This window comes from Scyliorhinus canicula, chromosome 20, assembly GCF_902713615.1.
Source record: "Scyliorhinus canicula chromosome 20, sScyCan1.1, whole genome shotgun sequence".
Classification (NCBI taxonomy): Eukaryota; Metazoa; Chordata; class Chondrichthyes; order Carcharhiniformes; family Scyliorhinidae; genus Scyliorhinus; species Scyliorhinus canicula.
In genome coordinates this window covers 19,176,629-19,190,074 of record NC_052165.1, presented here as the reverse complement: position 1 = coordinate 19,190,074, position 13,446 = coordinate 19,176,629, and the positions used below count along the sequence as shown (strand labels likewise).

Sequence of the window (13,446 nt, the reverse complement as noted above, 5' to 3'; positions counted from 1 at the left end):
TCCTTCCACAGTCCAAAGATTTTCAGGTGGGTGGATTGGTCATGCTAATTTGCCCCTCAAGTGTCCAGGAATGTGCAAGTTAGGTTACGGTCTTACAGGGATAAGGCAGATTTGGTAGGGGAGTAGGCCTGGGTAGACGGCTCTTTGAGAGTGTTGGTACAGATTTGATGGGCCAAATGGCCCCCTTCTGCACAGTAGGCATTTTATGATTCCAAGTTACAACTCAAATATATGAGAAATAGAAGAGAGTCTGTGAAATGATGACGAAAAATCATTAAATCTGGTATCACTTTAGGTTTCAAACGCAGGTAAACAATTGAAGTATTGGCTGTTGGTCTCCAGGGATTACATTGACAACTATAACTGTTTATGGCTTTTAATATTTCTACAAATATTTAAACCTGTAATTGATATTTCTATATTACAATTTACAGATACAACATATATCCAAGATAAAGTTCATAAATTGTGTTGCCTATGCAAGAAGTTTTGAGACCAGACAATAAATTTTGGATGACACTTAACGCAGGGGGCAAAAGAAGATTTTATTAAGCAACACATTTTATACTTAACAAAAGAAAGCAGATGGTATCTAGTTAAAGTGGGTCTTCGCTTCTCAATGACTCCAATGGCTGTTTCATGACACCTTGCCTCTTGTCTCTTCACGTGTCATCTTTAAGTCTGCTACGCCAATCCTCTCCAAATGTACTCTTTTGTATTCTACAGCGTCTTGCTGTGTTCTGATGTTGCTTTAATCTTGTCTTTCACTTGTCGTGGACAAATGTCTCATGGTCATAGACCGAACGAGATAGCCTCAGCATATTACAACCCATCACTAACGTTTTCCTGTATAGCCATTTCCCAAACCGACAACTTCATTTTTAATTCAGATTTCCAGCATCCATAGTATTTTGCTTTTATATTAATAACCCTTACTCATTTAGATGCAGCTCCAAGGTTCACTGATGTATACATTTCAAAGCCTATCCCTTTGATCACAACTGGTAACATAGTTTAGACCATCTGTCCCACTTGCCTCTTTGCTATTCACACTAACACCATCAATTCCTGTTACAGTGTGACTTCGATTTGACTGAAGTCACACAGCCATATGTCGCAAGCATACATTTAGAATTAACCCTATTCTTTGCAGGAGTCTGTACAAAATACACATTAATAGGAAATTCACAGAAGCACAAATTCCAGAAAGTGCAAAAAAATGTAAGAAGGTAGACATTGTCTCTCCGACTGCAACAAGTGGATTTGAAAGGGATTTAATCAAAGTTTTGACTTTAAAATATTTTGATGCAGCAAAGAAGGAAGAGAAATTTGAAATATTGTTTCTTTTAGTATATTTTTACAAATATAATTACAGATTGTTTAGATTACCATGTAACATCCAGCCAAATAATTTTATGAATTATGTTCTTTGCAATCAGCTGATTGGTCCACGACCAATAAAGAGCAATAGAAGGGAATGATGCCGTGAATTAATGGTGATTTCTCCTTTGAATGAAGTGGCCATTAAACTCTAACCATCTCTCTTTATACATCTACCCCCTCTCCAAGTATATAATTCCTCATGTTTCTATCCGTTTATCAGCTCTGTGGAAGGATAAAATAGACTCGAAACGTCGTCTCTGTCTCTCTCTCTCTCCAAAGATGCTGCCACTCCTGATGAGTTTATCCAGTATTTTCTGTTTATATTTTAAATATATCTTATTTGCTAAGTAATGGGAACAACGCTGATCCTTTGACCAAATCTATTATCGACACATTTTTACCCAAAATTGGCCTGAACATTTTGGCTTAATATACCTTAAGGATTTCTCTTAATAATTGGAAATGTAAAACATATTTCCAGCATAAGCGTGTGATTTCAATTTTGCTCCGATTTGCATGATAATATTTGATATTCGGTATTCTTTCTTAAATACGAGCAAAACTTTAAAATTATTGTTACGGTAGATATAAAATAAAACTGTACAAGTCAGTTTTTTTAAACATTGGTCGGAATTTTCTGGCAGTTCCCACCACGAGATATTCCGATCCCGCTGACGGTGAATCCCCGCCGCGGGATAAAACAGGAAACCCTGTTAGCAGCGGCGGGATCTAACAATCCTGCCACCCGCCAATGAAAGCCCATCTCCGTCCGCCGCAAAACACACCATGTGTGGGGTGTGGAAATTCCTGCCCCTTGATTCGGTACATAAAATCTTTGACCGCAGTTCTAATTTCATTCCATGATCTTTTGAGGAAAATGGAAAATGACCCCAGTTAGCAATGGCGTGTAAACCGTTTCACTAATTTCTTCAAGAGACATGTGACCTATTCACCATACAGATAATACCCGGACGGAAACGAATAAGCAAAATGCTTTAAATATTAATTAAATTTGTAACATTATGGATAAGACATACGCTATGGATTTGACCCTTTCATGATGCACATATCAGATATAAATGTTTGTTATGTGCTATAAAGTTGAAAATAAAGGCAGAAATTTAAATTTGGTGGTATTCAGTGGTATGCTCAATATGGACACAGCATTGTTGATCACCAAGGAGGAAGTAATCATAATTCATAATATGGGAGCAAATGTTAAGGTAAGAAGATTTTCTGCTTCAGAATTGCTTCAATTTCTGTGAATACACGAGGGTCTTCAATGGTTGATGTTATCTACGGAAGAAGGTAAAAAAGTAGTCAACTGGTAGAAAAGAACCTGAGCATTGCTGAAAAAAAGTGAACTGTCCTGATGGGTGCAAGGTGAAAAGCTTTGATAGCATGTCTCTTTTTCTCAGCAATACTCAAGGTGGACAATGTTAACTATGGCGATAGAAACAGAATGTACAGCAAACTTACCAGAACAATTTTAACACAGTTTTCTCGATCAAACATTGAAAAATAATTGTATTCTGCTAACCCATGAAAGGATAGAAAGAAATGCCAAAATCAATTGACCATGATGCTTCAAGTGTATCAGTCCGGTGTAATCTGACAATCTTGGGTAGAGCCTTTTGATGTATTAACCACACCAATAAAGAGTTGACAAGAGATATTACCATAACATTTAGAAATGTGAGAATCCAGTGCTTTAAAGTAATTTTCAGTTTTCATTTATGATTGGGAATGTTATTCAAGGACATTAAATAATCAGCCCATCTTCATTTATCAATTGAGAAGGACTATTGTGGCATCCGATAGGTGTAAATATTATCCCAGGGTTTTCTCAATTAGCTTTCAAGTATAAACAGCCAATAGTCTGCAGTCTTTCCTGGGATCTCGCACCTTTAACATCAGATGTTGTAGTGCATGATGCCAAAGCAGAGCCAGCGTAAGTGAGAATATAAAAGACGACTAATCAAAATGGCATTTTACATTAAGGGAATGGTTTTCCTTTAATGCCCCAGCTCATTGGCATGGGCCTGTGATGTGGCACCAGAGAGAGGGGAAATGTGGCATGTGAAAGGACTGTGGAAGCGCAATCAGAAGTTTGTTGGAACTGGACTTTCACACACTGGTAGAGAATTTGGGCTTTCCCTCATTGGTAGTTTCCTGGGGTCTGTAACATTGAAAGAAAGGGATAGGGCATGGGCCAAACAGAGTGCACAAGGTCCTGGATCTGGCAGAAATAGTCTGTGGGTGTCTAAATTAAAACAATTGAACATTCAATTCATTATTTTGTGATAAGCTGGTGTCTTCTCGGTCTTGTATCGGCCTTCACGTCTTTGTTCCGTCACCGGTCACTGACTCTTTCTCTCTCCGCCTCTCTCAGTATAAGTTGTCACCAATTTGAATTGCTATGTTTCGTTTGATTAACCAAACTTTTTGTTTTGGGCGGAAAGACTCAAATTAAGATGAAGAAAGATACCATTTTGGCCCAGTTCTCTCAGTGAAAATTCCCGTGAAAACCCGGTATAAACTTTACTCAAATTAGACTTTGCAATTTGCCCTCTGACACTCTTCCAACCATTTTGTAAACAAAAAAACAGATACTGCTGGAAGCTAAAGAGAATACTGGAGGAGATGGGCCAACTAAATACGAAGCATATACTCATTTATGTTTAGAGAAATACTTTACATTTGATGCTGTTATCAGTGCGTATTTTGAACTGTTTGACATTGATTCTTTGCTTTCTACTGGTTTGTTCGCCTAAGCGCTCATTCAAGATTTTCTTAAGTACCTTTAGTTTCTTGGCATTCCAAACCACTGTTCCCATGTTTCATATACTAAATATTTCTTCAATTTTGACTTGTTTTGTTTTACTTTTAGCCCATCAAATTAGTTGTTACAGGAACTGGAATGTGCCGAACAATATGCCTGTGGCATAGTGGGGGTGTCACTGAGCTAATAATCCAGAGACCCAGGGTAATTCTCTCAGGAACCAGGTTTCGATCCCACCACGACAGATGGTGAAATTTGATTTCCAATAAAAATAAAGTCCAATGATGAACGTGAAACAATTGGCATTAAAACCCATCTGGTTCACTAATGTCCTCTGGAGGTGGAAGACTGCCATGATTATGAATTCATTGGACTGTGCCATTAAATTTAGTTAAAGTGAAGGCCGTTATATGACTACTCCTACTCTTTTTGCTTTTATAAATTTAGAGTACCCAATTCATTTATTCCACTTAAAGGGCAATTTAGCCCAGCCAATCCACCGAGCCTGCACATCTGGGTTGTCGGGGGTGAAACACAAGCGAATACGGGGAGAATGTGCAAACTCCACACGGACAGTGACCCAGAGCTGGGATCGAACCTGGAACCTCGGCGCCATGAGACTGCAGTGCGCCACTGTGCTGCCCCTTACTAGTTCAACTCTGGCCTGACTTCAAGTTTGGCTACGTCAGGAGACTCGCTGAGAAAGGTGAAGCTGTCACACCTGGGAACAAAAGGCCGACAATAAATAGACATACCACTCCAAACTTTGGATATAAGAGAAAAGGAAAATGGTGAAAAAACAAAAGAGCTGCAGGTTCTTTGCAAGCTACTGAAGCCCATTTTTCAGCCATCTGCGTAACCCAGGAGCTTCCCCCCGGCATAGCCAGGGCATAAGCAGATTCATCGGAGCGGGCTTTACCGGATTTGGAAAACTGAGAGAAGCGCCTGGATATGATCCCACAAAGTTACTGCTTAATGAAATGGGAAAATGGAGCCGCGTTGGAAGCTGGAACAACTGTTTGCTATAAGGACTGTAATTCTGTAGCGAGTATGATGTGTGGTAAGTATAAAAGCAAACTTTTTATCACTTCTCAGCCTTTTGGCTAAGATCTAACATCAGATCAACACCAAGATGAGGCATAATGCCTTTTCTCATCAGCTTGGATCTTGTATGTCTCTCTTGTGGAGACCATGATTTCGATTCAATTTGAATTGTTTTCTGGAGCAAGCAATGAGCTGGATTAAGGGCTTGTCCAGTCCACTCTGCGAACTGGCTTTGTAACTTAAAGAATGGGATTTAAAAAAGAAATAAAAGAAAATGTTCCTTTCCGTAAGTTAAACTACAAGTTGTCTGCAAAAATAGTATTTAATTAATAGTGTTTCTGGCCATTTATTACAGTAAAAATCTTAAACCGTGAAATCATGTCCTGTCGTTCTTTTCAGAAATTAACTGGAAGTTTACATTTTTTTGAATCAGTCTCCATGGGGGATCATACCCCTGTATAAACCCATGCAAGAAGATATGTCAAATAAAGACATCGCATGGCAGCACGGTGGCGCAGTGGTTAGCACTGGGTCTGTAATGCTGAGGACCCGGGTTCGAATCCCAGCTCTGAGTCACCGTGCGTGTGGAATTAGTACATTCTCCCCTTGTTTGCGTGGGTTTAACCCCCACAACTCAAAGATGTGCAGGGTAGGTGGATTGGACATGCTAAATTGCCCCTTAATTGGAAAAACAACAATTGGGTATTCTAAATTTATTTGAAAAAAATAGAGATCACATTGATTTCAAACCAAAGGTGTCATTAACAAAAGGACAACTTTCAAAAATCAAATGCATTGCTCCATAAAATAAAGTAAAAACACCAACTTACTGAGTAGGGTTTCCCATTTGCAACAGCTGAAAGTGTAGAACGAGGTATTTTGCCAGACCGAGTCTTTGGTAACACCGGCACAAAAACTACTTTCCGAAACGCAGCAACTGGTCCAATGGAGTCGCGAACAATTTTAACAATCTTTTCTGCGACGTCTCCCAATTCCTCGGTCACACCTGGTTGCATATTTTTCATAAAAGTTGACGAAGCTATTTATTTACATGTGAAGTGGCAATGCATAACACTATTTAATGGGAAAAATTAATGACCTCACCAGTCCTCAAAACACATAAAGCCAGCGGAACCTGCCCCTTCAAGGAATCCTGGAGGGCCACAACGGCACAGTCTGCTACAGTTGGATGGGTAATGATAGCCTGAAAGAACGTCAGCAAACATATTCAGTAAATTATTCACTTTTTTATTAACTCATCTCAAACATTTTAATAGCAGTCTTACATTCGATTAATTAAAAAAAATAAGGAATTGGTGACAAAGTACTGTTAAAATTCATCAAGAGCAGTGCCCTCCAGAGGAAAGATACTGTATCAAGACAGGCCGCCTATTCACAATAGGGCAGCATAACTATATGATGCTATCACAAACAGCACCGAGGGTTTCCAGAGTGAGAGTCGCGACCCGCAGGTAGGTCACGGGCAGGCGTCAGAAGGGTTGCGGAGTTAAGGGTCGCGGCGTTTGTGTGTCGGGCCTCAGCACCAGATTTATGGGCCCTTCTTGTTTCCTGTCATGGGATCACACTGCCCTCCTGCTTAGGCCTCAAGAGAATTGAAGGTAAAGTTTTAGTTGAAGGATTTTGTTTTGGAAATACCTTCCTAGCTTTCCTCATGGTCACGCAGGAATTCCAACTGCTGTGTTTTCATACAGCCAATAGCTTTATTTGAAAGGTCATTGCTGACAGGATTTTAGGTTTGAATCCAGTCACAAGTCCACCCTCTCATTCTGTCGTAATTGATCCCATAGTGCAATGCTGAACACGAGCAGTGGGGTTATCCTCGAGCACTGGGAATTTCAGCTTGAATCGGATATTTCAATTATTCTCAGCATTTATTGGGAGCTGAGTTGTATGTGGAATTCCAGTTCAGGATCAGAGATTGCCCTAGTGAGAGAACAATGGTGTCAGCAAAAGGAAGACACCTCCTTTCTGTTCCGTTCCCTCCAGATTTAGTTTCTCCCAGTAAAGAGGGAATGGAGGAATTAACTTAACAGGTAACATGTACAGACTGGGAAAGAATTTGAAAACCTGTTCAGTCCAGGATAAGGAAGATTGGAATGTAGGAACAGGAATAAACATTCTTCCTCATGGCTGCTCTGCCATTTAATGAGATCATGACTGGTCTGTGTTTTAACTCCATTTACTCACTTTTGTTTTATATTCCTCAAAAGGCTTACAAAACACCAGTTTCAGTTTGAAAATTTGCTGTTAATCCCCAGCTTTAACAGTTGTTTTGTGGGAGGGAGTTCAATATTTTCACCATCCCATTCGAATGACAGGGGGTGGGGAACCTCAGCAGGATGTCAGAAAGTTGGAAGAACACTTCCCCAGGTCACCCGAGACCGACCTGCCGGAGGAACAATTTTGTGAAGAGAAAAAGAAAACGAAATGGCGATAAGACGTTATTAAAATATTACCTCTTCAATAGCACCAGCTGAAATCCTATGACCTGCCACATTGATTACATCATCCACCCGTGACATGACATACAAATATCCATCATCATCGACATAGCCAGCATCCATGGTATCGTAATAACCCTTGATAGAGATATAGGAAAACATTTAAAATCATGGAGACAGGTTTACTTTAACCATTCAAATTTTCCGTTTATTGCGGAGTACAATTTCCGAATCATGCCCAATGTGATTGTTTAGTATCACCTCAACTTCTCTGATAAATACAGTAAAATACAGGTGAAGAGGGCATTCAGTACACCGGATACCTCCATCACACCGTGTTGACCCAATAATATCTCAATTATGAAGCTCTTGCTTGAGGGTTCTTCCTGCCTGGTACTCTAACAACAAAGCTGAAAAAGAAGTCATTTTATTAAAGGCTTCCATCTTACCAAGGAGGCTCCAGGTCAATGCACACACAATAACCTGCTCAGAAAACTCTGCTCACATTTTGATAGCTGGGAGAATTCCCAACATTCTAAATAAAACAACCCACAACATTCTAAAAAAAAACCTCAGTTCGTCCTATCTCCCAATGTTAACAGATCCATTAAAAAAGTACCAGGATCTGGTTCTGGATCCACAGCTTTACCTAAAGCTAATAAGCTCTGCCTTAGGGGTCATACCCTATCTGTTTATCAAGTTTTGTTGAATTCCATCCATTAATTGTTGAGATATTGGCCTGGATTTACATCCTTGAGGTAGTTAGGGGGAATTGGGAAAATTACTGCTTGTGGAGAAAGTGCTCACAAAGGTGGAGCCATCACTGTTGAGGGATTGGTGTGGGCTGGAGTTGAGCCAGCCGACCCAGGAAGAGGCGCAGTACAGAGGAGCAGAGGAGAGCTATTTAAAAGGCATTTCTTCAATGGCATGGGGATGTTAAAATAAGAACAAGAGTCCTCCATCCCTCACTCCTCAATATTAGAGTACTATAACACCTGCTCCCCAGAGGAATCGTTTTTCTATTGACAGTCTCTCTGATCTCTCTTGTCAATTCCACAATGTATGCTTACACAGTTACGTGCTTTCAAGGGATTGTGGTTTATGTTTTTTGAGGCTTTAAAGGGCCTGGATAATTGCCACCTTTATTAGCTTGGAATTCAGGCTTTTATTAAACGTTGGAGAAAGTTTTCAATGAATTTCACTTTTTAAAAGATTCTCCCCTCCCCACACATTAGGCTACGTACTATAGTGTTCATTGGTTCAAGAAATCGTACAATCCCCGAAGCAGGGATTGCCCACCATTTTTAAAGGGCTCCCGAGGTAAAGGGTTCATGAGTCAACCTGACTCAGTGGAAATTCCGGCCATGTTGTTTATGAACAAAGAGACTTCACAACTATGGTCTAAAACATTACACCGCCCACTTTCAGAGGCAGAGGTTAGAAGCTTGTGACCCAGGACAGAGATCAGCTATTATCACAACTATATATATTTATATCCTGATACTGATGGAACGGCATTGCGATTAGGTGGTTGTAAAAAGCCCAACCAGCAGAGGCCCAAGATTATGTCTTGGTGCCTGGAGCAGCATTTCTGCTATCTGATCCAGGCTGCAGGCAGATTTCAATGACTTAACTAAAGTCCCACTTGCCTATTTAAATGAGAACACTATTACCATCCTGTGGCTGTCATTATAACCTGCCTATTAATAGCGGGATTAAGACAATAGGATCAGAGGGAAAGCTGCACAGAGTATTTTACCTCATTGCCCACATAGTTTCTGCCAGCTGGTGATATGTTAAAATTTCCTTCTGGATGCTAAAATTAGAAAATATTCCAAACACCCGGGGTGCCAGCCCTTACTTGGAGTATAATAATTCACCAAAAATCCTCAAATGCTAAACGGTTTTCTCATCTTACATTCACAGTAAAAGGGACCTTTTCTTTTTGGAGTATCACACTTACTGGATATTTAGTGAAGTAAAGCTCCTTGAACAATTTTTCATTTTCCCAAAGTGTAGCGAACGCACCTGGAGGCAAAGGTAACCTTAAAAGGAAACAAAGGTGTTAAAATAGGGAGAGTAGTGTGCAAAGTCAGTTTTTTATATTTTCACCGGGTGTGGTTGTTACTGGCTCAGCCATTCCCAATCGCCACTGAGAAGGTGATGGTAAGACACCTTTTTCAATCGCTGCATTCCATGTGGCACAGGTACACCCACAGTGCTGTTAGGAAGGGAGATCCAGCATTTTAACCCAGCAACCATGAAAAGACAGGGATATATTTCCAAGTCAAGATGGTGTGTGGCTTGGAGAAGAACTCGGAGGTGGTGGTGCTCCCATGCATCTGCTGCCTTTCGCCTTTCTACCACCTCTAGGTGGTAGAGATTGTGGATTTGGAGCCTTGGTGAGTTGCTGCAGTGCATCTTGCAGATGGTACACACGGCTGCCACTGTGTGCGATGCTGGAGGGAGTAAGGTGTTGGTGGATGGGGTACCAATCAAGTGGGCCACTTGTTTCTGGGTGGTATCAAGTTTCTTGAGTGGTCTTATCCAGGCAAGTGGAGAGCATTTCATCACATTCCTAACTTGTGCCTTGTAAATGGGGGCATCCTGTGCAGCAACACAGAACATCTGACTTTAAAGCAATGGAGATGCAACAAATCACATTTGTAACCATGTTGGAATTTGCTTTAGACATTCTCAGAGATTAGGAAATGATGTGGGTAAACCAGTTATGGCCCATGTACAGGAGATCTAATACACATGGTTCCAATGAAAACTAAATTTACAATTGTACCACTATCAATTGGAGACACACATTCAAGACTATTGCAATATTTTGACTTGCATTGGAAATAGGTCACTTACTCGAGAGATTGTCCTTATTCATCAATATTGATGAAAGTATAAATGGTTGACACAAACAAACAACACAGAGGGAAAAGGGTAAGGAAAATATAATAAAATAAAAGAACAAGGATCTTTGATTCAGGTGGATGTCTTCCAGTTAGTTTCTTTCTCAAGGTTAGGCTTTTCGTTGGGTACTTTCCTTTCCTTCATCTTGTAATAACCTTCACTGCAGACCCACAGAGACAGCAGGCAACTGGTAGCAGAGAGAGGGAGAAAACACAGCTCCTCTTCCTCCGAGGCTCAGGCTTCTGATGGTTTTCTCTGGCAAGGTTGTCTATTGTTTCTGTAGCTTCAGGATCCTTTTAAGTGGACAGCAAAGATGTGCCAGGCACTCCCTGGTTTAATAACAATAAAGAAATTGTTCGGCAAGACCAAGAGAGCATTCCTTCTCTTCCGCCAGGCTCTCCCTCTGAAAGCATCACACAGGAACCAATCGCTGACTGTTGCCAGACAGAACACGGTCCCTAGGCAACCCACAGGCTGCCAGGTAGCCAATTCCTCCAAAACCAGTCCCTACGATTCACTCGGCGCTGACGAGTCTGGTTGCTCTTCCCCAAAATACAAAACCTAGGAACACACTGTACTAGCAAGCACCTGACTGCTTAAAGGCACATTCCGATTATGGTTCCACGGACCAAATATAATCAAAATAAAATGGGAACAAAGGAAATAAACAGGAAAGACCCTTACACCCTCCAAAGTCTTTGAAAGTCAGAATTCTATTCTTGAATCAATCTTTTATTCCTGCTTCCACTCCATTACTTTCACTGTCTCCCAAGGATCTAGCATCAATGCCTTTCTATTTCCTGTCTACATGCGGTCCCTCAGTGATGTCACCTGTCTCATGTATGCTGTTGACATCCAATTCTACCCCATCGTCACTTCCCTCAATACCCACACTTCCCGAAACAATCTGACTGCTTGTCCAACATCCCGAACAGGATAAACAGAATGTTTTGCCAACAAAATATTGACAAAAGACATGGGGCGAATTTTCCGCCTGAGAGACTATGTGCTGATGCCGGGAGTGAATTGCGAGTGTGCTACGTGGACGAAAGCAGTGCCAGTCCTGGATCGATTCAGGTCCCGTTAATGGGCTGACACAGGCACCATGTAGAATTCGCACAATTGTAATGGATGCCAACGCTCACCCCAGCCAAGAAGATGGCACTGGTTGCGCTTGAGCACACCCATCCTGTCGACGGGTCAGCTGAGGTCAGAGGGTACCCAGTGGGGTGGCCTGGGGCGGGCACTTATACGACCTGTAACTTTAAGTTCCCAGTGGGCAACCAGTGGCATGCACAGTGGCATGGCCGCCTTGCAGGCTGCGGCAATGGCAGTCCGTGCCCCACCACCCTGACCCCATGATCTACCTCCTAGCCGCCCCCCCCGCCACTCCCCTCCGGTCAAGACTGACACCTGCCCCATCCCCCTGGCCAGCGGCACAACTGTCAGCCCAGTATAGCGATGTTGGACACTGTTTGTACCCCCTCCCACACCCTCAGCAGCCACGGCACCGGTTTTCCAACATCACGGTAGCATTGTGGATAGCACAATTGCTTCACAGCTCCAGGGTCCTAGGTTCGATTCCGCTTGGGTCACTGTCTGTGCGTAGTCTGCACATACTCCCCGTGTGTGCGTGGGTTTCCTCCGGGTGCTCTGTTTTCCTCCCACAGTCCAAAGATGTGCAGGTTAGGTGTATTGGCCATGCTAAATTGCCCTTAGTGTTGGGTGGGTTACTGGGTTATGGGGATAGGGTGGAGGTGTTGACCTTGGGTAGGGCGCTCTTTCCAAGAGCCGGTGCAGACTCGATGGGCCGAATGGCCTCCTTCTGCACTGTAAATTCTATGATATAATCTATGATATACCACGAGTGAAAACTTACCGTTGGTAATGCCAGAGGTAATCCTGCCAGAGGTGGAGCATTGCAGAAGGCTCGGAAAATGCTGGATCGGGCCCATTAATGATATGCCAACAAATTTTACTGTACAATCTGCATGCCCTGGCCGGTGTACGGTAGAGAACGCATTCACTCCATTATCGAGGCACCGGAGCATGGCCTTGCATTTGCCGCTCGGCGTAAACCTCGAGTTTCGGCTGACACCGAATTCTCTGCCCAATTGTGTTTCCCAATTCCGGCGTCGGCCAAGCATGGGCCATCCCTTAGCAATGGACTCCATCCCTTAGCAACGGACTTCATCCCTTAGCAACGGACTCCATCCCTCTCCCTGGCAACTTTCTGAGGATCAATCAGACTGTTCACAACTGTGGCACCAAATTTAACCAGGAGATGTACTTCTGACCATAAATCCACACCAAGTCTGCCTGGAGCATGGTAATGTAGAAATCCTGTTCCTTTTGGGGGTTTAAAAAATTTTTTTAATTAATATACGGGATGAGGGCGTCGCTGGTTAGGCCAGCATTTATTGCTCATCTCTAGTTGCCCTTTAGAAGGTGGTAGTGAGTTGCCTTCTTGAACTGCTGCAGTCCCTGAGGTGTAGGTACACCCAATGTGCTGTTAGAAATGGAACTCCAGGATTTTGCCCCAGCGACAATTCAGGAATGGCGATATATTTCCAAGTCAGGATAGTGAGTGACTTGGAAGGGAACCTCCAGGTGGTGGTGTTCGCAGGTATCTGCTGCTCTTTCCCTTCCAGGCGAAAGTGGTCGTGAGATTGGAAGGTGCTGTCTCGGGAGCCTTGGGGAGTAACTGCAGTGCACCTTCTAGATGGTACGCATGGCTGCCATTGTTCGTCGCTGGGAGGAGGGTTTCAATGTTTGTGGAAAGGGGAGTAATCAAGTGGGCTGCTTTGTCCTGGATGAAATGAAATGAAAATCGCTTATTGTCACGAGTAGGCTTCAATGAAG

At 42.3% G+C, this 13,446-nt stretch overlaps 1 protein-coding gene across 3 annotated transcripts in view; it reads right to left on the bottom strand.

Annotated features, from left to right (window-relative positions):
* Window positions 1–526: 526 nt before the first annotated feature.
* The window catches only part of acss3 (acyl-CoA synthetase short chain family member 3), a 105,731-nt gene continuing 92,811 nt past the window's right edge, over window positions 527–13,446 (bottom strand). For 2 of the 3 annotated variants that reach the window (XM_038780018.1, XM_038780020.1), the window contains 5 exons: window positions 9,635–9,716; window positions 7,687–7,809; window positions 6,314–6,413; window positions 6,040–6,248; window positions 527–2,679 (listed from right to left, as the gene is read on the bottom strand). In XM_038780018.1, coding sequence (XP_038635946.1) covers window positions 2,602–2,679; window positions 6,040–6,248; window positions 6,314–6,413; window positions 7,687–7,809; window positions 9,635–9,716 — 592 coding nt within the window. In that variant the 3' untranslated portion in view covers window positions 527–2,601. The remainder of the gene's footprint in view (window positions 2,680–6,039; window positions 6,249–6,313; window positions 6,414–7,686; window positions 7,810–9,634; window positions 9,717–13,446) is intronic. The other variant, XM_038780019.1, reaches the window with a different exon arrangement.